Source organism: Notolabrus celidotus, chromosome 18 (assembly GCF_009762535.1).
Source record: "Notolabrus celidotus isolate fNotCel1 chromosome 18, fNotCel1.pri, whole genome shotgun sequence".
NCBI classification, from domain to species: Eukaryota; Metazoa; Chordata; class Actinopteri; order Labriformes; family Labridae; genus Notolabrus; species Notolabrus celidotus.
The window spans coordinates 4,418,614-4,445,352 of NC_048289.1; the positions used below are offsets into that span (position 1 = coordinate 4,418,614).

The 26,739-nt window shown below is 44.8% G+C and overlaps 1 protein-coding gene across 5 annotated transcripts in view; it reads left to right on the forward strand.

Moving 5' to 3' along the window:
- Positions 1 to 25,376, forward strand: part of jmjd1cb (jumonji domain containing 1Cb) — a 142,639-nt gene extending 117,263 nt beyond the window's left edge. For 2 of the 5 annotated variants that reach the window (XM_034708694.1, XM_034708695.1), the window contains 25 exons: positions 1,114 to 1,155; positions 5,795 to 6,065; positions 6,373 to 6,921; positions 7,009 to 7,360; positions 8,074 to 9,097; positions 9,181 to 9,378; positions 9,810 to 9,979; positions 11,195 to 11,321; positions 11,495 to 14,042; positions 14,384 to 14,585; positions 16,764 to 16,978; positions 17,065 to 17,217; positions 17,653 to 17,742; positions 17,914 to 18,038; positions 18,653 to 18,887; positions 18,980 to 19,200; positions 20,149 to 20,520; positions 20,835 to 21,003; positions 21,109 to 21,199; positions 21,333 to 21,463; positions 21,736 to 21,858; positions 22,188 to 22,327; positions 22,423 to 22,599; positions 23,820 to 23,951; positions 24,725 to 25,376. In XM_034708694.1, the coding sequence (XP_034564585.1) occupies positions 1,114 to 1,155; positions 5,795 to 6,065; positions 6,373 to 6,921; positions 7,009 to 7,360; positions 8,074 to 9,097; positions 9,181 to 9,378; positions 9,810 to 9,979; positions 11,195 to 11,321; positions 11,495 to 14,042; positions 14,384 to 14,585; positions 16,764 to 16,978; positions 17,065 to 17,217; positions 17,653 to 17,742; positions 17,914 to 18,038; positions 18,653 to 18,887; positions 18,980 to 19,200; positions 20,149 to 20,520; positions 20,835 to 21,003; positions 21,109 to 21,199; positions 21,333 to 21,463; positions 21,736 to 21,858; positions 22,188 to 22,327; positions 22,423 to 22,599; positions 23,820 to 23,951; positions 24,725 to 24,817 (7,950 nt within the window). In that variant the 3' untranslated portion in view covers positions 24,818 to 25,376. Of the gene's footprint in view, positions 1 to 1,113; positions 1,156 to 5,794; positions 6,066 to 6,372; positions 6,922 to 7,008; positions 7,361 to 8,073; positions 9,098 to 9,180; positions 9,379 to 9,809; positions 9,980 to 11,194; positions 11,334 to 11,494; positions 14,043 to 14,383; positions 14,586 to 16,763; positions 16,979 to 17,064; positions 17,218 to 17,652; positions 17,743 to 17,913; positions 18,039 to 18,652; positions 18,888 to 18,979; positions 19,201 to 20,148; positions 20,521 to 20,834; positions 21,004 to 21,108; positions 21,200 to 21,332; positions 21,464 to 21,735; positions 21,859 to 22,187; positions 22,328 to 22,422; positions 22,600 to 23,819; positions 23,952 to 24,724 lie in introns of all 5 variants that reach the window. The other 3 variants (XM_034708692.1, XM_034708696.1, XM_034708693.1) reach the window with 2 other exon arrangements.
- Positions 25,377 to 26,739: the final 1,363 nt, after the last annotated feature.

Genomic DNA, 26,739 nt, shown 5'->3' on the forward strand with positions numbered 1-26,739 from the left:
TATGCTTAAAATGAAGAAATGAGGAATGGTGTGATGGAAATGTTTGCATGATATAAATGTACTGCAGCTTCTCTACAGTCAGCTACAGAAGCATTTACAACTCGGCATGTTTTAAAACCGCCCATACGGCTTAAGATCCATACAGTGGGAACAAATCGTGCATGTGATGTCACTCTGTCATCACGCACCATCTGTCTCTGCTAAGACAACCAACCTAAATACTGCGACCGCCATGATTTAAAACATGAACATGATGGAAGCTGAGGATCAAATGTGAAACATGTTTTGAGGCTGGATGAGATGGATGCACTGTGGACAGAATCCAGAACGAGACGGGGCATGGCTGCAGTTAAAGGGTTAATGTGTGAATATTGAGTAGCCTAACTACAGCTGCTTACCCTGCAGGCCAAAGACGTTTACCAGTATGAGTTAATACACATGTGTAACGCTTTGATTACTTCTGGAGCTCCGGCATGCTGTGAAAGCTCCCCTCCCTCCTCTGCAGCATTGTTTAGTTTATAAAGAAAGCTGACAAAGTGACTGGTCTACTCTCAGCTCTATCGTGAGATGTCCGTCTGAAACGGGTCATTGATCGGTCTGTAATTGTCGTCAGATGTCAGGACACTGTAGCTGTGCTTTGCCTCTTGGCCTTTTTGAGTCTGATCTGCATTGATAAACCTTCTGAGATCTAGCATCATGCTAAATCCCAAACCAGGAACTTTTAAAAAACAGATTGAGCCTCTTTGTTTCTCTGAAATCAGACACTAACATGAGTTCTGTCTCCTGACTGTTTGAGCGGTGTCTGCTGTCTCATCTGTCTGCTCGCTCTCTGTTAATTAATGGAGATGTCTGCAGCCCAGAACATGTTCCTCTGTGCTGTTTGAACTTTACACCCACAGACACAGCACCGCGTTGAGCTGGTCACCAGTCAGCTTCTTTCATGTGACGCCCTTCAAATACACATTTTTGTGATCTTTGTTGAGGCACATATGAAGTAAAGTCTTTGGTGGATCAGTCAGTGATTTGTGGTTGTTAACAGAATCTCTTCTTGTCCCACATTTCTTTAATTTTTCTCATACTTTCTCTTGTTGTTGTTTTTTTGTCACATTAAAGATGGCGGGAGGGAGACCCAGCGGGACCACTGGCAACACTCAGGTAAGACAAACCCCCCCCCACCCCTCACCAATCCCCTCAACACTCAACCCTCCACAATGCACTCTAAATAAAGGTCTAATTGAGTACAGAATCATAGTCGACAGGCTGGTTTAGTCTGCAACAGGCTGCAGGGTGATCTCTAAAAAATAGAAGAACAGAGTTTATGTTGTCTTACGGCTTCAAAAAGAGAGGTACAGAGGTTGTTACAGGTTTACATGATCTTACCTCTACTAAAAGGTCTGTCCAGGTAGGGATCCTTTCCAAAGACTTATAAGACACCTGTGAAACCTTCACAGGAGAACTGTAAAGCAGTGTGAGGTACTTCAAGCTCTCTTTAAGTCGTAAGAGAGGATCCAAAGACTTTTTCTCTAAAGTGAACAAATATTTGGAATTTGAAACTTTTTGCGCCAATTTAAAGAAATATTTTGAGAATCAAAAATCCAAGTCCTATGAATAGTAAAACAACAGGTACATAAAGGTTGTTTGTGCAGAAACCTGGAGATAAAATGTGGAAATGAAGAATATTTATTTTAAGAGTTATCCAGGTTAGAAATCCTGCCTGCACTGCCATCTAGTGGTTGCCTCTCCCTTTACCACACAGCGTGCAGTGCAGAGATGTTCACAATGTAAGAAATGCTTCATCACAGTTTGGGACACAAGCACACAGACCACACCGGCAGAAGTGAGCAGACCACTGAGGTCAGGGCAGCAGTGATTCCAGAGCTCTGTGGACTCGCTGAAGTCCAGTTAGTCATCTATGGCAGGGGTTCCCAAAGTGTGGGTCAGGACCCCCTGGGGGATCGCGAGACACAAATGGGGGGGTCGTGAGATGTCTTCAAGAATGTTTGATCTAAAAATAGTATATTTTACCCATTATAGTAAAAAATATCGACACATATACTCGCTAACCTTGAAATAAAACCTTGAAAATAGAAAATGTAATGAGTTTTCTGCTTTTCTTTTTGTCAGATGACTCCTAAGTTTAGGGTTAGTGATTAGTTAATTATCAAAAGCATCAGTAGCAGCAGGTTAATTCATAAAGGCACAGGAAACACAGACACATGCTCATATAGGTAGGGTCATTATCTGCAGAGCAGCTAAATGAAGCCACATTAAATCACTTTGAGGGACAGTGGGGGTCACAAGTCTTTGGCATCTATATTTTTTGGGGGTCGCGGGCTGAAAAGTTTGAGAACCCCTGCTTTAAGGAACGGTGGCCTCTCTGCTGTGTGCCGGTTCTGTAGGTCGAAGTTAGCGTGCCAGTGTGAACACCATATGGTCAAATCTCTTTGGAGTGCGAGATCAGACTCCGAGTGTGGAGTCTGATTACAAAGAGTGAGAGTGCTGCTCCACCAGCCCTCATTGATGAGCTAATCTCACTGTAGCAGACCGTCTGGGCTTTTAGGAACCGCCCATGACATTTAACCGTCCAGTCGCCCGCCGTTTTCTGTCATTCCTATTTGGAGAGCAGCCAAAGCCACAGTTTCTCATTTAACAGGCCCCCCTACAAGGTGGTAACAAATATGTTGATCATGTTTGAAGAAGACTGGTGTGTCCCAGACAGGGTCAGGAACACAGAACAGCAATTAAACAGAGTGGCACGTCGACCTTGTATGAGCAAGATGCTGAAAAGGCTCCATCATAACTCTGCATACGTCATCCTGTACGTCTAGTTGGGGGACGGGCCAACTCGTGAAACCTCACATTATTTGTCTTTCACAAGGTCAGCAGCTACATGACATGACCAACCACACACCTACTGCTGTTGGGGACTTCTAGTTATGACAGAGGCAATGATGAACTGCACATACCAAGCTGATTGTCTTAACGTGGCTTAGGAAGGTGTTTCTGACTTGATTTAGAAATGACTTATGATTACATACGTATGCAAAGAACTAGATCAAAAAAGGTCAGTCTGCCTTGTCTTTGAAATCCTGCTGAGCGAGTGTTTGTTTCATTGCTGCACAGGTGATGGCACCTTTTGATTTTCACACAGCTACTGCCTCCTAACCTCACTCAGCTCAGACTAGAGCATTGAAAAGGGATTATATGAGAGCAAAATTAGACTTACAACTCGGTACATTCCTTTAGAGGGGTCCAACAAAACAGAAACTACTGTTCATATTAGCTTCATATGTCTACTTACCTCATGTGTGAGAGGATAACCCTCACAGACATGATAATAATACTTTATTTGCATTTGCTTTAATACAGCAAAAAACATTTTTTTATAAAGGTGTGTCTTGAGTAGTGAAAAAAAGGGACTGAGTCTGCAGAAGTCTGATCACCTCTGGCAGACTGTTCCAAAGTCTTGGGGCGCTGACCACTAAAGCTGGTTTTCACTCCAGAGTAACAAGCAGTAATCTCAGTAGTAAACGTTCTAGTAATGCCCAGCTCATCGCAGACAGAAAACCCTCTGAGTGTTTGAGAACAATTTGAATATTTGATTTAAAAAAAAGAAAGAACAGCTGCTGACGAGGCCAAGTAAATGAATCATCCACGCATGTTCTCTGCAGCGTGCATGACAACAGAAGAATATCATGAATTCTTGGATTTAACTCTAAAAACAATGAATCAGGGGTTTCATTTCTCACTGTTACATCCACATTTCCATTAATATGGGTCTAAAAGATATTAGAAAATGTATAGAATAAAAAACTGAGTAGTCTTCATATTTAATATTTGGTCTAAAATTATTTACCTGTCTGAAAACTAGGGATGTAAATTTCAAGTACTTTCCGTGATCGATCTTTGGAAATGTTAACGATCAATTATCGATTAATCATTTAAAAAAAACTTAAACGTTTTCCGTCAAAAATAATGCCAAATGTGTTTTTTTCCCCTGAATCAAATGTTCCTTCACGACACAATGTATATAACTGACAGTATTGAATATCTATGGATCGTATTGAGGTGTTCAAAATGTTAAACACGCTGAATATCAACATGTGGAGCAGGCTCATGATCTCTGCAGACATACAGTCATTAAAGTGAAGGCTCAGACTTCAACAAGGGAACTGAACAGAAACATATTTCAGACTCACAGTGTCCAGTTTTCTGTCTACTTGTTCTTATTGAGAAAAATAAGCATGTGTACATGGTCAGGTGTCAGCAGGGAGCACAACTGGGTCACAATCAGTCCGGCGGTGGAGAAAAAAAGTGCTTTTGGATACCTGTCACTCAGCAGCAGCCCCCAGCTGAGCGTCAGTCAGCTGATTCACATTGAAACATGCTTTAAACGTAAAACGCCTCCCTGATAGCTGAGAGAAATGAGACCACAGCAGCAGAAAAAGAGCTCTTTGTGAATACTTAAAATATAAATACATAACTTAGCCCTGACGTAGCTGATTTCATGTAAACTTTTATCAAAGATCTAAATGTCCCTCTGGGAGGGGGATCTTATGCACCAAATCCAAAAGATTGTCACTGATAGTCATGAGCATCAGTGAGTGGTTCATGCTGTAAAACAGTAGCCTGACATCGACAGCTCATATTCATGTTCAGGGTGATATTACAGAGCACAGTTCAGACACAAGATAACTTTGAGTAAGATGAACTGTTCCAAAAATGACTGATTGATAATAAAAGGTGCTACTACACTGATTTTACTTTGACCTTAAAGGTTGTGCTGTCATCAAACTATGAATAGAAACAGTTTGAAACACAGCTTTTGGATTGGACTTGATGAAGCATGCATCACAATGTGATGATATTAAAAAGAGGAACACTTTTCTGTGTTAAAGGAAAGAGATTTTAAGTCCTGTAGATCAGGGCAAGATTAAAATACTCAAATGAATCCCCAAACTTCATGATACCTGAATGATTTAAAAAACAGCTGATGATTACTGAGGACTGACAACACATACACAACCAATCAAAAGTTTGGACACACCTTCTCATTCAATGTTTTTTATTTATTTTAATTGTTTTCAACATTGTAGATTAATACTGAAGACATCAAAACTATGAAATAATCTGGTTTTGCCATAATCTGGATTACAACAGTAGTTAAATACTACATGTACTAACCCTACCTCTGAACAACACAACTGATGGTCTCAAACACATTAAGAAGGCAAGTCATTCTACAAATGAACTCTTGACAAGGCTCATGTTAATTAGAAACCATTCCAGGAGACCACTTCATGAAGCAGACTGAGAGAATACTAAGAGTGTGCAAAGCTGTCATGAAGGAAAAAGGGGGCTACTTTACAGAATCTAAAATATAAAACAGATTCTGCTTTGTTTAACACTTTTTTGTTCATTCAATAAGTCCATATATATATATATATATGTTCTTTCATAGTGTTGATGTCTTCAGTATTAATCTACAGTGTTTACAATAATTAAAATAAATACAAACCCTTGAATGAGAAGGTGTTTACAAACTTTTGACTGGTAGTGTAGGTGTTGTTTGCAGCCTTTCTTTCTGCACTGTTGGATAAGACAGCATTACTTTGAGATCAGCAGAATAAATGAGCTGACAACTTGTGGAAGTTTAAATCAAATGAAAAACTGCTCTGACTGAGAGATGCACCACGTCCCCGTCATTCCCTCCATCTTTGAAATCTCAAAGTGTTTTAACATTCACAGCAGCATCTGTGTGTGAGCTAACGTTTGACTTTATTTATTCTTACAGAGTCATTACACACGAGCCCAAGCCAACAGTCCCCGCCCAATAATGACATCATCAGGCCCCAACCCGAAAGGCTCCCAGGGGACCCTGGCCTCCCAACAGCAGAGCCAATCACAGCAAAGCCAGCAAACTGCCAGCCAATCCCACAACTCCCCCAGCGGCAGCGGGCGGGAGCTGAGAGAACAGCGCAGCTCTCGCTCCTCCAGGAGGAAAGGATCAGATAGCAGTGTTCCAGAGGAGGACAAGGACAGGAAAGAGGAGACCACAGGGAGAGGTGAGGACACAAGAGCTGCCATCAAAAACATCCACATTTATATCCTTCTTCACATCATAGAGCCTCCAGAATACAACCAAACCGTCTCCATCAGCATATTAAAGATTCAGATGTAGCTCTGTCTGTGAAATGTGCTGTTTCTAATGATTAAGCTGTTTCTTTAGAACAAACCTTTTTAATGATACCATGAACATCACCTCTGTCAGAACAGGTCCTCTGTGTCTGTTAGCTGCTCCTGTCATCAATATGATCAATCACGTTTCAGCTATGTTAATTCTGACTCCTCTGTTCCTACTTTTCATTCCAGCAGACTCAAAGTCGAAGGCCAAGCAGGCCGTGAACAAACGCAGGAAGGGCGAGGAAGACGAGAAGAAGGCAGGTCTTAAAAGGCTGAAGACTGACATGACCTCCGACCTGTCCGAGAGCAGCGACTCCGAAAACCCCCACAACAAGAGGGCTGTCCACTCCTCGTGCTCTTCTTCCTCATCCTCCTCATCATCATCATCTTCCTCTTCCTCCTCCTCTTCGTCAGAGCCCAACTCTGAGAACGAGCTCAAGACTCGCAGCTCTGACGTCAAACCAAGCAGTGTTACCAGAAAGGAGGAAGAGGAGAAGCCACCGAAGCAGAGCCCCAAAATGAATGATTCCTCCTCCCTGATTGGCCGTCTATCCCCGTGGGCGGAGCTTCAGGTAGCAGAGGACAGCAAGAAGGGCGTTGTTAAGGAATCAGGCAAATTGATATCAAAGGAGGAGGAGGAGCTGGTCGCAGTTACACAGATCACGCAGGCTCCTCGACAGCCGACGCCTGTGATAACTGAGGGCAGCGTTATAGAGAGCAGCAAGAACACTGTGAAAGGTAAAGACCCACGGCACCTGTCACTCATCACTCATCACAGAACCACCACAAGGGTTTGACTTCTTACTGTTTAATGTTTGTTTCCAGGGTCATCCCGATCCCAGACGCCGTCGCTGTCCAATCTCCACAGCGGGGCTGTGATCGACATCACGGATGACGCTCAGGCAACGGTACACCAGGAGAGTTCAGAGGCGGTGTCAGCGCTGCTCGCCTCCGAGAAGGCTGAGTCCACATCCCTATCACCTTACCTCCCCCTCAACCCCTCTCCCGTCTCCTCGCCTCCTGTCCCTCCTTCTCCCTGTCCATCAGAAGGAGGCCGCAGGACAGATATCGAGCCTCCCATGCAGCAGCCGCAGCAGCAAGGCGTTATCGGAGGGGGCATGACAGCAGCGAGGAGCATAAGCAGCAAGATTGAGTTTGCACCCTCGGAGGTCATCAGGTCAGAACAGAAGGCTTCATGCTTTTATATGTAGTTCTTGCAGCCTGGTTCTCACAATACTGCCATACAAAGGCAAAGTGCATTAACTAAACATTCAGTCAAAATTGAGTTATGACTAGAATTGTTCTTTGTGACATCTGTTTGATCATCTGAGAAAGTTTCCTAGTTCAACTGTGTTCTGTTTCAGAAAAAAATAGATGTCAAATTTGCAGTAACTACAAAATTCAGACAGAACAATTAATTCAGGAAAAGACATCGCATGAATGCATTCACACTGATCTACCTAAATCATATTTGTCTGGCAAGTCCAAAAACTTTAAAGCCATTTTTCCTCAGTTTCCCTGTTTGTGTAGTTACTGCACTTTGCCTTTGTAGGACAGAATAGATCTCTGCTCTGAAAAATGTGTTTATTTATCATCATCCTGCTGAAATCAATCTATTAAACCTATCATGTGTAACTCTTCATGCTGGAACAAGCTAAGATCATGTGTTTCTATGTTCTTGATGTTTTTAAATTCCATTGCATGTGATTATGTTATTTTCAGGTTTAAGTGATGCATTTCTTACTTCCTGTGATCTGATTATTGATCAGATGTGACACATTATTTCATATTATGACTTAGTTTTAGTTTTCTTCATCAAACAACAATAATAAAAGTAAACAAAGATGATGTTTTGGTAAAACTCATGTTCTCCATCCTTCTTCTTTTCAGGCCTGTCACGTCGATAGCAGAGAATGTTGTTCTGGTAGAGAAGGAGAAACCTACACCCCCTCATCCTCATCTTCATCTTCATCAACAGCAGCAGCAGCATCAGCAACACACACAACAACAGCAACAGCAACAACACTACCCATCTGTTCACCCCAGCATTAAGAGCCCGTCTCTGTCTGAGGAGACGAGAAAACGCCATCAGCAGCAGCAGCAGCAGCAGCAGCAGCAGCAGCAGCAGCAGCAACAGCAGCAGCAGCAGCCCCCACCCCCCCTCAGGATGAACACAGTCCTTCCCCCTGAAATGTCCAAATCCAGAATGAGCCCCAACCCCAGCCCGGCTCAGCTTGACTCTTTAAAACAGAAACACCCCCACCCTAACAACTCTCAATGCCATCTCTTCCCTAACACAAACCCATCTGACCTTCTCAAGGCTAAGCCCCACCCGGGCCTGCTGGACATCTCCAAACCCAAACCCAACACCTCCCCCGAGGTGTCAAAACATAAAATACCGAGGTATTCTGACACGTCTCCTCCCCCGTCAGGAAATTTGTCCACTAAAATAGAATTAATAGAACCTCCCCGGTCTGGTTTTAAGCCGGTGCCGATGCGGTTGGACTCTGGGATCACGAGCAGTAGCACCAAGAGCCCCCTGATCATCGACAAGAACGAGACCTTCACTGTTTACAGGGACCCAGCACTGGTCCGCTCAGACGCAGAGAACTCTGCCTCTGCCAACCACGTGGCAGCCTATCTCCACCCCCATCTGCACACCCTCCATTCCCCGTCTCCTCACTCCCCTTGCCTCACCCCTGCATCTCACCCCCACGCTGCCTCCCACCTCCTCGCCCCGCCCCACACCTCAGCCCTACCTCACCCTCACCTGTTACCGCCTGGAGTGCTCCCGGCCATGCCTCCTCCTGCAGCGTCTCTCCTCGGAGGACACCCTCGGCTGGACTCCCCCAGCAGTTTAGGTCATCTCGCTCTGCCTCACCCAGCAGCCGCACACCAGCAGCAGTTCTTACAGGTCTGACTCCAGAGACAAACTTTTAAATCCACATGAGTGTTTGACTGTTGAATCATCACTGAAAATAAACACTTTGTTTTCAGGGTCAGGGACACCCGTCACCAGCTCTACTGGCCCAGGCTCACGGTGGGGCAGCTGGACTGGGCCTGTATCCCATTCTCTGGCAGTACCCCAATGGGACACCAGCCTCCTACCCCCCTGGACTCAACCTGCCCCCTTCAGCCAAGTGGGTCCACCCTGAAAATCCTGTCTCCGTGAATTCTGAGGTCTCTCTCAGGAGGGTAGGTCAACACATACTGTCCTGATGTGTGTTTGTGTGAGGGTTGAATGAATTGTGTATGTGTGAAACTTGGCTGAGTGTTGTGTTGATGTATTGGAACAAGGAGACATGTGGAGGATGGATGGAGAACGTTGGTTTTGGCAGCCGGGGACTAGAAGCAGGGGAGACGTGGAGAGAGTGAGGCATGAGGTCAACTTAAAGGAAAACTCCACCTCTCAGAATCCTCCAGTCTTTTTTGAAGGATGTTGTTTTCAGAGTTTTCCTCTTATAGATTTCTCCTGTATAGAATCAAAAGTGCTGCAGACTTACCCGCATCCTGACCTCCTGTACAACATGTTTGCTGTTTTATGAAATGTTTCTCTGTCTCCATGCGTGTTATGTTTTGGTTTGTCACCTCTGAAGGTTTAACTCTCTGTGTGTTTGTTTGTGCAGAACACAGCCAGTCCATGGCTGCACCAGACAGCTGGTGGTGCTGGTGACAGCCTGGGTTTACTGAGCCATGTTCCCGTAAGACCAGCCAGTGCCGACCCCCACCGCCCTATCAAGATCCACACACACGCAAGCCCTCCCCTCACAAAGGCCAGCATGGACCTCCATAAAGAGTGAGTACAAGTCTCAGATGCATCACCACTGTAATGCTGATGAAACTGGCAGTATGTTACACCTCTGAGTTTGATGATAAGATACTTAGAGCAGCTTTGGGCACATATTAATGCTTCCTTACATGTAATGATCTGCTGTGCATAACATTTCATCTTACTGGGATGAGATATCTTAAAACAAGGGTATAAATTCTTAGTCAGGTAGATGATATACATACACAAAAAATAAGGTGCAATGTCCAATACGCACTTTTTTTGCTTGGGTCTGTTTTAAAATGCTCTGTATACTTCATATTTGCTTTCACTCAATGACATGTCACCAAGAAACTGTAAAACTATTGATTGAAATCGTGTCAGAGCATCAGCAACAGCTCTAAACTCTCGAAAATACGACTGACAACTTGGACCTCGGCCATTGTTGTTGACAAAGTTGATTTCAGAAGTCCCGCTCCTTATCGATTCTGATTGGTCGGGGATCAAGAAGTGACATGGATGACGCCTCGGTGTTCCAAAAGTTGTACTGTTCGTGCCTATGTTTTTTTGCACTGAGGACGCTGAGGAGAGAGAGAGAGAGAGGAGAGAGAGAGAGAGAGAGAGAGAGAGAGAGGAGAGAGAGAGAGAGAAGAGAGGAGAGAGAGAGAGAGAGAGAGAGAGAGAGGGAGAGAGGAGGAGAGAGAGAGAGAGAGAGAGAGAGAGAGAGAGAGATAGAACTGGAGGGGAGAGGAGAGGAGAGAGAGAGAGATGGGCCAGCACCAGGTCCGTGAGATGAGTGAGACTAATCCAATATTAAAGCAATCTACACAGAATGCTCCTCACTCTGCAGCCTGGGCTCTGCTTATTAACCACCAGCCATTATTTAGACACCTCTGAATACCTCTCACACTACAAATATACACAGGGCACCAGAGAGGAGACACATCACTTGTCTCTCTTAGGACACCATGTTTATTTAAACTGACAAGAAATACCACGGCACCAAGGAGACAGCCGTAAACCTGTGCGTTATCTCAGCAGAGTTTCAGAGTGTTGTGTTAAGGGCGACTCTTTTTTGTTTTATTTTGATGTGAAGTTTTCTTATTGGGCTAGATTTGGGGCAAGGAAAGTGGAAACAAACTGATCAGGATCTCTTTTTAAATAAAGGTTTGATTTAGCTTCCATATCCATACCTTCATGAGATGAAATAAGGTGTTACATTTCCTCCTTGTCTTTGTGCAGAGACTCGATCAGGACGTTAACGTTGGCCCAGCTGAAGCAGGAGCAGACGGACAGGAGTCGAACCCCCACAGGGAAAGAAGTCCACCTCCACCGCCTCTACTTGGACCCTCACTGCAAAGCTCGCCAGGCAAATACACAGGTTCATTACTACATAATTGAAGGAGTTGTTTGAACAGTAAAATAAAATATGAATGACTCTAAAACAAACAGTTTAAAATAGTTTCTAAGTGTGGGCTGCACCCCTGAGAATTGACTTCAGTCTGAATCAGTCCTTAACAGTGTTTGTGTTGTGTTTCCCAGGATGCAGTTCAGGCAGCAGAGCGAGCCAGCAAGTACAAAGAGGAGAACCGCCAAATCCTGAAAGAGAGCATCGAGGTAGCTCCCTACACGGCTAAGATCCAGCGCTCCAGTGAACCCGGGATGGACCGGGACAGAGAGAGGAGCAGAGATCAAGCCTTCCCGGTCCGAATACCAGCCCTCGCCTCCCCGAGCCCCAAGCCCAGCCACGCCCACCCCCACGTCATCCAATCAGAAAAGAGTAACTACTTCACCACGCTGTCTAACAGTGTAGTGAACGAGCCTCCGAGACTTTACCCCTCCAAGGAACTCAGCTCATACTATGAGAAAAACTCTGTGGGAAATCCTGGGGTCGTGGCCGCTGTTGGAGCCGCTGTATCCGGTCAAGGTGCTCTGACGCTGGGAAGCTACAGCTCCAAATCTTCCCTGTGTAAGCCCCCACCGCTGATCAAGCACCAGCCAGAGGGAGGAGAGGGGTTAGCCGGGAAGATCACCGAGCAGCTGAGCCAGCAGGTGACTCTAGTCCAGCAGCATCATCAGCACCATGCAGGGATGGACAGGATGGAGCGACGCAGCCCTGCCATCTCTCCTTCCCCCTCTGCATCCTCAGCCTACTCCTCAGCTTCCAACCACCACCATCACCACCCCCACCACCACCACCACCAACAGCAGCAGCAGCAGCAGCAGCACCAACTCCAGCTCAGGGCAATGCCATCCCTCCACCGAGCGCCCGTCTTCCACCCGCCTACCCAGCACGCCCTGGAACGCAAAGAGGCTGCAGATAGAGAGAGGGAACGGGAGAAGGAGCGTGAACGAGAGAGGGAGAGAGCAGGCTATGGCGGACGTCTGTCTCCACCCACGCTAACACCTATCCAGCCAGTTAGCTTAGCAGCGTCTGGCAATAAAACATCAGCAGAGCAACAGAAGCCCCCCACACTGCTACCAGAACTCAGGGACATCAAAGGTCATGGACACATCACGGCTGTCACCTCTGTGGCCTCAGTCATCAGTGGGGAGGCTTTGACGGACGGGTGGAGGGGTGGAGACATGATTCAGGAGAGAGGAGGCTCGTTCTCTGGAGAGAAAGGTGTGTCGAGGGTCAAGCCTCAAGCAGCAATGGCGTCAGTCATTGTGCGCCCATCCACATCGATGAGATATGACGGTTCTGTCGGTGCTAACAAATCTGGTGCTATGATCTATAAGGAACTTCCTCACGGGAGGTTCTACCAGTCCAAGCTTCAGGGGGAATGTTCCAGACTGGGGGACGGTGTCAGAGATATCGGAGCCAGCAGGGTGATCCTACCCAACTCAAACCTGGACGACATGTGTCTCCAGTATAAAAAGACTTCTATGCGTGGCATGCAGGGAATCATGGGCGCTGATACAATAAACTCTGTGTGCAGGACTGCAGTGCCGGGGGCCTCAGCTTTTAGCATGCAGATCAAGAGCGGGCCTCACATCTCTGAGCTGGGCTACCCAGTGTCAAATCGAGTGGATATGTCAACCCCTAAAACTGGCAACGGTGGATGGATGCTGAACCACTCAGGACCGGGAGAGCACCAGGAGGGGTTAGGATCCCGCACCACATCTCCAGCGGGGTCACTGCCTCCCCCTAGTCCAGCAGGGACGCCACAGCCTAGTCCAAGCCTCACCCCAACACCGAGCTCCATTTCTGGCTCCACTCAACCTTACTCCTCTGCCTTTGTCCACCTTAAGAAGCACAAAGCTGCCTTAGCTGCAGCCCAATCCAGGAGCAACTTCTCTACTGCTCCAACCTCCATCATAACTGGAAACTCCTCCCAAACCGTTGACTTGATGGACAAACCCCCCACTCACAGCTCGCCTCCTCCGCCTTCCTCCAGCCAAGCCTCGTGCTCTTCAGTCGACAGCGGTAGCTGCAGCTCAGCAAGCGGGAGCACGACACCAGGCAAATCCAGTCCCCTCCCTAATGGCCACACCTCCGGGTCGTCCTCCTCCAGCAGTGGACAGCCCAGTAACTATCACAAGCTGAAGAAAGCCTGGTTAACCCGGCACTCAGAAGAGGACAGGAACACCACCGCTACCACAAGCTCCACCACTTCCACCACTTCCAAACCAGAGAAACTGCCCACCATCACCAGCACCAGCACAAGTAATGCCACCGCCATGTCTGACATGATCAAGCCCTGCACAGTCAACCTCAGCGCCTCCACCTCCAGCGAGGTGGAGATGAGCAAAGACAGCACAAGCAAAGCTGAGAGAGAGAGACAGCCGGAGGAGAAGTCAGGAGCAGCATCAGGAGGAGGGGAGGAAAGGAAGGCCGCCCCGTTATCACGACGAGCGAACAAACGGACATATGAGTCGGGTTCAGAGAGCGGTGGAGATGACTCTGACGCCAGTGAGAGCAAGATGGAGGGCAGAGCCAAGCGTCAGCCTAAACCAACCTACAAGAAGAAACAGAACGACATGGCCAAGAAGAAGGGAGACAACGAGAAGGACGAGGATGATGTGAAGCCCAATGGCATCTTCAGATCAGCCCGAGAGAAAACCAAGCTCAAACTGGCCAGCAGCAGTAAGTCAGAGATGTTTAATTCAGAGGATTCAGAGGGGGGTGGGAAAGACTAACATTGAAATTCAGTCCAGAGAGGAGGGTGAAGCTATATTCTGAATTCTCACGGTCTTCACATTCATTTTAAGAAGAGCTTTTCCTTCCGGTTTTAATTTGCAGAATTCATGGAACATGCTTTAAGAAGCATTATATTATCCCCTGCATTCATTAAAACTTCCAATCAAGAAGGTTTTTAGAACATATATCTTCGTTATGATCACTGAATAAACTGAGCAGCTCTTTATGTTTCTTCATCTCAAGAGTGCAGGGTTTGATTTATTACTAACTGCCACTCTCACTCTCAGATGGGATCCCGCGCTCCGTCCTGAAAGACTGGAGGAAGGTGAAGAAGCTGAAGCAGACGGGGGAGTCATTCCTGCAGGACGACTCGTGTTCAGAAATCGGGCCCAACCTGCAGAAGTGTCGCGAGTGCAGAGTGATCCGCAGCAAGAAGGGCGAGGAGCCGGCACATTCCCCCGTGTTCTGTCGCTTCTACTATTTCAGACGGTAAATTCTCATCACCTTAAACATTATCCTTCAATCTGAGGGTTTCATCTTGTTCTACATGACATTTCTAAACGATACACACAAGGACACACTGTTCCAATAAAGGACAGACTGCAGCTCAGAGATGAATTGTTTTTACTTACCTGCACTAAATGTTATACAAAGTGAGCAGCCTCTTGTTTGAGAAGCTGCAGGTTGAAAAACAGAGACACACAGAGTCTGAGGACATCACATCCTGCCCCAGCTACAGAGCATATATTATTCATCATATGGCAAGTGCAGAGTGTACTTCCTCTCTCTCTCTCTCTCTCTCTCTCTCTCTCTCTCTCTCTCTCTCTCTCTCTCTCTCTCTCTCTCTCTCTCTCTCTCTCTCTCTCTCTCTCTCTCTCTCTCAAACACATATTTATTGTGAATGCACATTGCACACACACACACTTCAGTTGGATAAGCAGCAGCAGCTGCAGTCTGGGGTCTAACAGGGTAAATCTGTCAAAGAGGATTTTCTGCTCTATAATCTTTTCCTCACTGCAGAACTGCTGCTGCTGCAATCTCCCCTGCCTCCCTCCGCCTCCCCCCTCCCCATCTCTGTATCTCCACTTATAATTGCTTCTCTCTCTTTCACCTCATCTCACCTCCTCCCTGTCTGGCCCAGCAGACTGCAATTTCATAAACATCCACCTCGGCTGGCAGGGTTTTTTAAGGACACTGTTGACATGCTGCTTTCACAGAGATGACTCACACAGTGCTTTAGATATTAAAATGTAAGCACTGCTTATAAGTCTGGAGATTTATCCAGGGTAAAGAGGATGTTTGTGTGAGTTGGATGTTTGCAGCTGCATCCTTTGAATGTGCAGCAGCAGTCATGAACTGTTTATGACTCCCATTAATAGAAGATGCTAAAATATTACCAGGGATATGTCTGCTTCTTCTCTGCACTTTTAATCTCTCCACCAAATCTCTGGTGAAATAAAAACACACTGGACATTTTTCTGATGCTAGCACGAAAGGCTTATTGAGATATTTTTGAAACTGGCCTGATTTTTTTATGTATTTTAGGGTTGAAATGAAAAACAGGTACAAATAGTTTTGGGATTGAGCCAGAGGATTAGTTTTTAACATGCTGTTTTGGCTATGTGGTCAAGCCTGCAGCCAAAAGGCGTCTGATCAGAGCACAACCACTGAGAGGACGTTATCCAACAACAAAAAGCTCATAAAAAACGTTTGTTAAAGACAACAAAAACAATCTATTTTTACATCACTCTGAAGACTACAATTATTCTGCATAGAACCCTGTTGCTACTCTACATCTCACCCTGTCGGTAGTTTGTTTGTGTTATTGTTTGATTCAGTATTTTAAATAGTCATTTCACATTAAACCCAGTATTTGTTTAAACTCACCTCAACTTTACTTACAGAGCACCTTTTATACAGACAAGCATGCACCCCGAAGAGCTTTACAAAAGAACAGAGACAGAAAACAACAGAGATGGGTGAATAATAAAAGCTATAATCATAAAAAATACTTAAAAATAAAATAAAATCAGTATCATAAAATTAATATAACAAATTAAATAAATTAGGTTAGAAATTAAAATTAAAAATATGTTTAAGTTAAAAGAATTAGATAAATACAAGAAATAGATAACTAAATAAATAGGATGAATAAATGTTGCTTTGATGATAATATTAAAAATGACAATGATAATTACAATAACAACAATGATAACAATAATGCTAATAATAATAATAATAATAACAATAATAATTATTATAATTATTTCTATTCTTCTTTTTATTATTAGTATTATTACTACATTTTAAAGTATTTTTAGTAATACAGCCCAGGGCTAAAGATACATTATTCCAAATTAAAAGCCAGATTAAATATGTGTTAAGTTTACTTTAAAAACACCCGGAGAGGTTACTGTTTTAACATCCAGAACAAACACAAAGAAAAGAAACTCCAGTGTTTTATGAAGATGTTCTTTTTGTGAGTGGAGTCTGGTGGTTTTGAAGAGAGCTGTACAAGAGCCTTGTTGTGAGGGGTTGACCCAGTTCCTACTGTGTGTTAATCAGCATTTGTTATGTAGTGCCCAGTCCTCCCATCATGCCAAACCTGCACAGGTCTGTGACCCTCATTTGACAAACTGTGTGCTGATCCTCTCTTTCTCTGTTCAGACTCTCTTACAGTAAAAATGGAGTCATCCGGATGGATGGCTTCTCTTCTCCAGACCAGTTTGACGATGAAGCCCTGACCATGTGGATCCCCGGGGGGTTGGATGAAAGCCACCTAGACCAAACCACTGCCAAGTACATCCTCAGCTTCATAGGAGACAAGTTCTGTCAGATGGTTGTGATCGAGAACACTGCAGCCACTTGGATAAAGAAGGATGGTAGGTTGTTTTTTGTTTGTCTCAACATTAATGATGATATATTGTTCTCTGTTTTTGTAATGTGAACCTTTCTGTACGTGTTTCAGCCAAAATGGCCTGGAAGCGAGCTGTGAGGGGGGTCAGGGAGATGTGTGACGCCTGCGAGGCAACACTCTTCAACATCCACTGGGTCTGTCAGAAGTGTGGCTTCGTTGTCTGCTTGGACTGCTACAAGGCTAAGGAGAGAAGGAGCTCCAAAGGTCAGTCGTGTGTTTGTTTGGATGGTTAGGAGCTCAAAGAAAGGCCAGATGAGCAGTCTGTTAGGGATGCTAACATGCAGTCATATCACAGAGGTGGCAGATTAAAGGTACCCTCAAAGGTCAGACAGAGCATCAAGAAAGGCCAAGGTAGCTTATTAAAGCGTCCTTTTCTGAGCGTGTTCCCTGGATTTAGGTTAAAAAATAAGAATTAGGTTTGATTCAGTGATGATGCATGACTGATTCATTCTGGCTTGTTGCATACTAAATTACAGTGTAAAGAAAAGTGCAACATCCCGCATAAACTTTCTTAAAGTGGATCATGTCTGCATAAAACCATCACACTGAAACGTGACATTATTCCACATCTCTTTCTGACTTTGTTTGATGGAGGGTGTTTGTGGGTACTGAACTTCTTTTGTGCCTCTCTATGATCAGATAAAGAACTGTACGCCTGGCTCAAGTGTGTGAAAGGCCAACCTCATGATCACAAACACCTGATGCCGACACAGATCATCCCTGGCACAGGTACAGTACCTCCTGATGTCTCTATCTTTCATGATCACATTCAGCAGACTGCTGCGTGTTGTTTGATTGTGGTCACCCCAACACACATGGTTGTGATTCTTTTTAATAAAGCCTGTGAGACTTTTTCTGTCCCTAATTGTAACAATCTGTTGTCTCCTTTGGATGTTTCAGTGTTGACAGAGTTGGTGGCTTCAATGCACTCTCTGAGAGAAAAACACAAAATCAAATCCCACTGTCCCTGCACCAACAAACAGAACCTGCTCACCAAGCTACCAGCCACCAACGGAGTCTCACAGGTACGGATCATATTCAACTCTGTCCTTTGATTATGTTTAGTTTGAAATTTTGATTATTTACTGAGGTTTTTTTTAACAAACATCTCACCTCTTAAACTGTGGAACTAAATGTGTGTGTGTTCTCTTGATGTAAGTGTGTGTAATCAGTATAAAACATGCATGGGGATCCCATCAGTCTTGGTCCCTTACACTGTTCCTTCTCTTCGTCTCGTGTAACATCTGACGCTCTGTGACCACACTGAACCTTTTAAATATGTAAACAAAGAACAAAAGGAACCTGTCAGCTGTGTCCTCAGACCAAAAGACGGCTTCTTCATCCTTCACTTCTCATTTTCAAATGCATTGTAATATTAATTATGAAACAACCCTAATGTACGTGTCATAAATAAACCATATCTTCCTTATGGCAGTATGACCAACAGCAACAAAGTGATCATCATCCAGATAAAACACCACGAGTATAGTTACCTCAATTCTCCTACCAGGAACTTCCAGCTCTGTGGCAAACTCCCTGATCCAGCTGCTCCCTCATTCAGGATTTAAGACTGATAGAGTAACAGTAAGAACTTCCTTCTCCTCGTCTCTAAGCTGACCTTGTCACCTCTCCCCGTCAGGTTCTGCAGAACGTCCTGAACCACAGCAACAAACTGTCTCTGGTGAAAGCCGAGCCGGGCTCTCAGCAGAACTCCGACCAAGGAGGAACCAAGGCCGAGACCAACGGAGGAGGTGTAGGAGGAAGCAGTCCAGGCAGTGACCCAGGAAGCTCTCCCGTCACCCCTCCAGAGTCCCAGTCCCCTCTGCACTTCCTGGCTGACCTGGCAGAGCAGAAATCCAGGGAGGAGAAGAAAGGTGAGGGGGTGTTACCCTTTAAATCTTTCTATCCTCTCATAAAGTCCTTTTTGTTCGGATTAGTAACCACCGTCTTCCTCTTTCTCTGACAGAAAACAAAGAGTCAGTTATTCTGGGTAAAGCTGTGAAGGAGGACAAGGCGGTGGACAGCCTGGAGGTCCTGCAGCAGTGTAAAGCTACCTCCCTGGTGGCTAACAGTACAGAGCAGGGCTCCACCCTCAGAGACCTGCTCACCACCACAGCAGGGAAGCTGAAGCTGGGCTCTACTGATGCAGGGATTGCCTTCGCACCTGTTTACTCTGCTGCTTCACAGGTACACACATCGACATGATGACTGTTACACTTCTTAATGTTCATGGTAAAGATGATCCCAAAGGAGAGTGGAGATAAACACTCAGAGGTTGACGCTGAGACCATCGTCAGAAAACGCAATCTTTTATAACAGTTTGTCTTAAATCATAACCGTAACATGTAGAGACTTGCTGTAAAAACCAGACGCTCTGTGAGAAGCTTAGCTTTCCGGTGGTAATATCAATGTGTTTCTGTGACATCCAGAGGGTTTTCTGTGCCTCAGAGAGGATCGGTGTATTTTCAGAGACTACCCGGATCCCGTCTGTCCAAAACCAAATGTAATCCATGACGACTTATAAATCTGATTGAAATATGATTATTCCCACAGCTCACAGAGCTAATAGAGGACTGCCATGTTTGTTTTGGACAGTCAACCAATCAATGGCTGTGTCTGTGATCAGATGACCCCTGGGGCTGTCGCAGACCAATAAGAGATGTGGGCAGGCTGGTACAGCCCACTCATACGTAGGAGAGGGGAAAAAAATTCACAGAGATACATCGAGCAATGTGTGAGAGAGAGAGAGAGAGAGAGAGAGAGAGAGAGAGACATAGACAGAGAGAGAGAGAGAGAGAGAGAGAGAGACAGAGAGAGATAGAGATAGAGAGAGAGAGAAAGAGAGAGAGAGAGAGAGATTTCTACAGTCTTTATTTCACTTCCCTTGTGTAAAGCCTTTTCAGGTCTTCATCTTACATTGTTTGGGGACAGATATTCTGAATCCCCAGCTTGTTCTAAAAAAAAGATGGATTATACATTGGTGTGCTCCATTCCTATGAGATTATACATGCCTAATGCCACAAAAATGCCAGACGTTCAAAAGTAGTGAAAAATGACCTGAAAGGATGATGTTAACATATTTTCTGTTGTCATTGAATCCAGAGATAAGTCAGGGTTTTCTCTTTCTGTCCACAGACCGGGAAAGGTGGGCGCTCCATGCCTAATATCCTCGATGACATCATTGCATCAGTAGTAGAGAATAAAATCCCCGCCAGTCGCCAGAACATCACCACCAAACTGTCAATCAAAGAGCCTATCAAGCTGGAGCCCGTCACCCAGGGGGGCAACAACAACAACAACAGCAGCTCTGCCACGGCCAGTGCTGAGGATATCAAACCAGAGAAGAAGAAACCAGTGCCTGTTACCGCAGCAGCACAAGAGGACTCGACCAACCAGTACCCAGACATCCCCCACTGCTGGTTAAACAACAGGAAGTTACTGTGGCTGAAAGATCACCGCAACCAGAACAACTGGAAGCTGTTCAGAGAGGGCTGGAAACATGGACAGGTGAGCCGCTGAGACCGAGAGAGTCCTCACACTCAATTCAAACAGCTTGGCATGAAAGTGAAAAAACAATGTTCAAAAATAATAATCATAATAACATTAATAACAAATCACAATCAAACAAAAAGTGTAAAACAATAAATATGAAAATAAGAAATAATTATAATAATTGATTGATTTAAAATAATAAAAATAAAAAATACTAATAAATAAAAATAAAATGACAAAACAAAGGAATGAATGATCAGTGTCCTCTCTGTGCTAACATCAATCAGTAAAGAGAGATAACAACATGACTGTGATTTTTGTTTGTGCAGCCTGTGTTGGTGTCAGGGATCCACAAGAGACTCAATCCCACTCTGTGGAAAGCTGAATCTTTCAACCAGGAGTTTGCAGACCACCAGGGAGACCTGCTGAACTGCAAAGACCAGGTAGTGTCCAACTCTGGGATCAAGGAGTTCTGGGACGGGTTCGAGGACATCACCAGTGAGTTTCACCTCCCCCCGTTTGATCGATCAGATTTCTGCTGACGTGATGTCACCATGCACCCACTATTGATCCAGTCTAACTAAAGTCTTCTTCCATGATCAGAGCGGCCAAAGTCCAAGGATGGAGAGCCGATGGTGTACAGACTGAAGGACTGGCCGTCTGGAGAGGAGTTTATGGCGCTCATGCCTTCAAGGTAAACACACAGACCTCTTTCTCTCTGTGTGCTGATGCATCTCAAGCTTTAATGTTCACGCAGATCTCATGTACGATCTTTAATAATAACTAAGATGTGAAGCGATGGTCAGCTAAAAGAAGTGTTTCTGCAGATACGATGACTTGATGAAGAACCTGCCCCTACCTGAGTACTCGGATCCAGAGGGCAACCTCAACCTGGCCTCCCACCTGCCGTCTTTCTTTGTCAGGCCAGACCTGGGGCCAAGATTATGCTGTGCCTATGGTAGGTTTGATTTCACCTCACCTGGCAGCATTCACTTCTTTACCTCATATCTTTATTCTTTATTAGGGTCCCCATTAGTTCCCACAGTGGATCAATACACTCGGAGCTTGATTAAAGGTTATTCCGCAGCTACCACTTCGGAGTCAGACACTTGTCTACGACTGTTTCATTTTTCTCTCCGTATAATGATTCTCCTACTAGTTCACATAATTCTGCCATCAGCCCACTCTGCCTCTCTTATGATGCATTTGTTGTTTTTGTTTCCTCTGTAGGTGTGGCTGCATCTCAGGACCAGGATTTTGGGACTGCAAACCTCCACGTGGAAGTCTCAGATGTGGTCTCTGTCTTGGTCTACGTAGGAGTAGCCAAAGGAAACGGGGTCCTGTCCAAAACTGGTAAGGCTGGTGTTCCAAAAAGCATCTTTTGCACCCTCAGTGTGTCCTGAAATCTCAGCTATTGAAGAGGACTGTGTGAAGTATTCTATCTGTAGTCCTTCCTCTTCTCTCTACCTGCTCTAAGCAAACATGTCTGTTCTGCTCAGTCCTTTCTGTTTAATGGTTGTTCAGATATTTGATTTAATTTTGTGTTACATTAATAAAGACTAGATTACTGTACACCTGGAGAACAGGGGATCAGTGATCGTATGGATGGATTTGTAAAAGGCTAAATCATTTTTTAAGATTGGCGTCCTGAAAACCACGAGTGTGTGTCTGTGTTTGTGTAGGAGTGTTGAAACGCCTGGAGGAGGAGGATCTGGATGAGGGGGTTCGGAGGAGGCTCAAAGACTCCAGTGAGACACCGGGGGCGCTGTGGCACATCTACCTCAACAGAGACTTGGACAAGATGAGAGACTTCCTGCATAAGGTCAGCTCTCTGATGAAGACTCTGAGGCCCTGAAGATGTTTAGAGTTCAGGACTAATATTAACCCCTTCCTCTTCTTCACCCTCCACTCACGCAGGTCTGCAAGGAGCAGGGATTGGATGTATCACCTGAGCAGGACCCAATCAGAGAGCAGGGCTTGTACCTGAGCAGGAAGCAGCGTCAGCGGCTGCTGGATGAACACGGGGTTCAGGGCTGGACTGTGGTTCAGTTCCTGGGAGACTCTGTACTGATACCAGCAGGAGCCATGCACCAGGTACGTACAATACACACACAGAAACACACACACACACACACACACACCAACACAGAGCAGCACTGCGGTGAGCCAGACTCTCATTACATGTCTCATATGATCACCTGACAAAGACCTGTCACAGATTTAATGATCCTCACTTCATCTTTTATTTATTTACATGCTTTAATCTCAAAACTTCATGTTACGCAGAAACAGAGCTATGAACTATCGAGACCTGGAGTCATGTTGAAGTGAGTCCAGCAGAGGACGCTCATAGTTCCCAATAAGTTCAGCAGAAGAGCCTCAGAGATAATCAGACTGATGTCTGCTTCAGATTCCTGTAAAGACATACAGTCTTCATTTATTTACTCACCAAGTTTGTTGTAAAGAAGTTGTTCCTCAAAGTCACACTGATGGAAAAGAGTCAACTTTATTAAAACAAAACCCCCGTCCATTATAAGTCCAGCCTTAAAACACTTGTTTCTTTTCTAACATCAACATTGGTCTCAAAATCATCTATCGGGACTCTTCAGGTCCCTGTGGTGGATTCTGGGTGTTTGTGTTTTTGAATAAACATCTTTAATCCAGTCAGATTTGATTTGTTATAAAGATTTACATCACTAGGAACGTGTTATTCTGCTCCTGACTTCAGCAGCTCCTCATACTAAATGCACCTTTCCCTCTTGGACAAATTAGAGACTTGATTTTCAACCTTTAACCCTTTGTTGTAATTGTTTCAGCAAAATGAATCTGTGTATATTTATTGTATCATTTCAATCTATAGTCCCTTCCTATTTCAGTGTATTTTATAGCCAATCCCATACACCTCTTATATTTTTATATTATATTTTAAATGTTTTTACCTTCATATCACAAATCCCATCCCATCTGATGACTTTAATAGACTTGTTGTTGTTTGTTTTTTAATGCCTCTGTAATTGACTCAATAGCATTGTAAATGAGGGTTGCCCTTCAATGATCTCTCAAGTATAAATAAATAAATAAATAAATAGATAAACAAAAAACTAATAAATAAATCACTTTCTAAAGATTGAACTTTACTTACTTGTTTTGGTATACTTTGCATCCAGCTGATGTTTTCACACCTTGTAGACGTTGACATGCTCGTCTCTGTGTCGGTCATATTGACATGAGCTCACTCTGTGTTTGCACCCTGCTGTTATGAGTGCAGGGATCAGTACAGTGTTCTGACAGCCTCCCTCTGCTTTGACTGACAGGTGCAGAACCTCCACAGCTGTGTTCAGGTCATCAATGACTTTGTGTCTCCTGAGCACGTGGCCAACTCCTTCCACCTGACCCAGGAGCTACGGCCCAACAAAGAGGAGGTCAACTATGAAGATAAACTACAGGTGAGGGCTCGTAGATCAAAAACAAAAAGGATGACCTCATGAGACGTCAAACAGAGATGATGACATCTTCATCTCATGTGTGTGTATCAGGACACACAGGTGGTCAAAGTGAGTCACCGTCAGTGATGCTCTCTGGAGTTCAGTCTCTCTGCTCTGAACACACTCCTCACATTCATCCTAACAGAGACTCGACTGTTACAGAGGTGTGAGTCACCCAGTGTGTGTGTGTGTGTGTGTGTATGAACAGTGACAGGCTGCAGGGGGGCAGCATCAGAATCAGACTCACAGCAGACTGTTTCCTCTGATGTCCCTCTCAGGTCTGACGCTGAAACTGTTCTATCAAAAGATTGTGCACCTCTCTGTGTGTGTGTGTGTGTGTGTGTGTGTGTGTGTGTGTGTGTGTGTGTGTGTGTGTGTGTGTGTGTGTGTGTGTGTGTGTGTGTGTGTGAGAGTGTGTGAGTGTGTGTGTGTGTGTGTGTGTGTGTGTGTGTGTGTGTCAGGCTGCAAAGAGAATCTGACTGATTGATTTACTTTCACCAGTTCTTGATTGATCCTCTTCTGAAAAGACAACAGCTGCTGAAAATGCATTTAATACACACATTTTTTAATCCATCAGGCAGCATCCAGACACTTCAGAGGTGAAGGAATCATTAGTTAGTGTTTGATGAGAGAGGAGAAATCGCAGAGTCAGATTTCAGTTCAGGATTGAAGCAGTAACTTGTCGTGACGAGTGCAGCTGTGTAACTTCTCTCTCTTCTCCTCCTCTTCCTCAGGTGAAGAACATCCTGTTCCACTGTGTGAAGGAGGCAGTGAGCGCCCTGAAGAGAGGAAGCTCAGAGGAAGACGACGAGGAAGAGAACTCATGACACCCCGTCGGCCTTGTGCACGGCTTCCAGAGAGGGACGCGCCTCCCCTCAGCACCTCGCTCTCCCCGTGCCCGCCTCCCCCTCACGAGGAGGACTGTGTCACGTGACCACAGGAGGTGGTCAGGTCAGAGCTGGTCATGTGACCCAGGGGGACGACGCGGCGTGAGCTATCCAGGTGAGAACAGTAAGGCACGCCCACAATTATCACCCTGAACCTTCAGTGCCAAGAGGAGACGTAACAAACCTAAAGGGTGAGCCGGGCCGACCGGGATTAAACCTCCACCACCAGCGACACCTCATCTTTGTGTCTGACGGACTCACGACACAGAGAGGACACAAGGAGCCTTAAAAACTACTCTGCAGTCAAAGTGCACTACAAGCCTCCTCTGAACCAAACTGAACTCTGAAATGTGACTGAAGGTGCATCCTGCTAGGATCCAGTTTCCACGGAGAGGGTCCTCTAGGTACACTTCACAGGTTTGAGGGAGATGCTGTAATCTGCTGTGGATTATAAAGGCCAGGAGGTTTAATCCCCGTCTGCAGCAGCAGCCCACTCGGACAGACTATTTCGCCAATCACGACAGCATCACCAGCAGCAGCAAGCAGCACCAGGACCCAAACTGTCATCTCTGCTGTCTAAAAAATGAAGAAGAAAAAAAGAGGGGGAATGCAAAAGAAAAAGTCTCCGATGTTTCCGTCAGCGGGCGACGAGCTCTGCTGCTCCCTCATTTGTTGTTCCTTCTGTAATCTGTCTGTTCTCGTCCTTCTGTTCTTCTTCTTCTTCTTCTTCTTCTATCTGTTGCTGTTTCGTTCTTAAGTTCCTCTTTCATACAGACGTTTTATTCCCTCTGTGAAGATGTATTTATTTTATAGCTCTATGATATGCGATGTTATTGAAACAAAAAAGCATTAATGTAAATGTGACGTGTACAGTTTCTGTTGTTTCTTTTGCTATGTGATATTTCAGTTGTAATACGGCTCTACTGTGATGGAGGACACACACGCACGCACACACACACACACACGCACGCGCACACACACACACACACCACAAAATGCCTGTAACTTTGGGAAATGTTGATGCTCTACAGTCCTCATGCCATAAAAACATTTTTTTGAAAACTGCCAAACTATTGTAAAGACTGTGTAAAGATGTATTATGTAAAGAACAAAAAGGCTTCTACTCCTCAGCATTTTATGAAAAAAAGTATTTGCTGTAAAATGAATACATTTAGAAAAAAAGATGTAATTTATTTAAGAAAGAATGACTCGTCTTGTTTTTTGTTTTGTTAAGATTTACTATGGTGAACTTTTGAAGTTAAAAGATGAAATAATGAAAAAGTTTACTATAATGTGTAAATATATACATATATATACATTCACTGAGGTATTTTTTTAAAACATGGCTTGCTTCAATTTCAAATTTTAAAGTGCAAGTGTTACATGCTTTGTACATTGAAGTTCAAAAGGGTTTTACATTTTCCATTAAAATGGATTTATCAAACATTCAGTGTTTCGTGTTTGATGCTGGATTCTGTTGATACTGAGCGGCAACCTCTGGTCTCAAAATATGAAGCCCATGTGGAAGTGTTAAACACTGCAATTCATCGAGCGTCCACTTGAGGCTGGCTGCAGAAACACCAGAAACCACATACACACCCATATTCAAAGAAGACGATCTTTACAGCAGAAATAAACATGTTTACAGCCTGGTTCAAAAAACAGCTTGGCTCTACGTAGATCATTCCTCTATTGGCTCACACTGTACAGGGGGTACATTTTTTTTCTAACAGTTCAGAAGATATTAAGATTACCAGTTTTGCCCAAAAAGGACATGACTGACTTGACTCACAGGAGGGAACACAGCTGTTGGCTAGGAGGCTCAAACTCCGCCTCTTTACGTCACACTCTTTTGGTTGGGT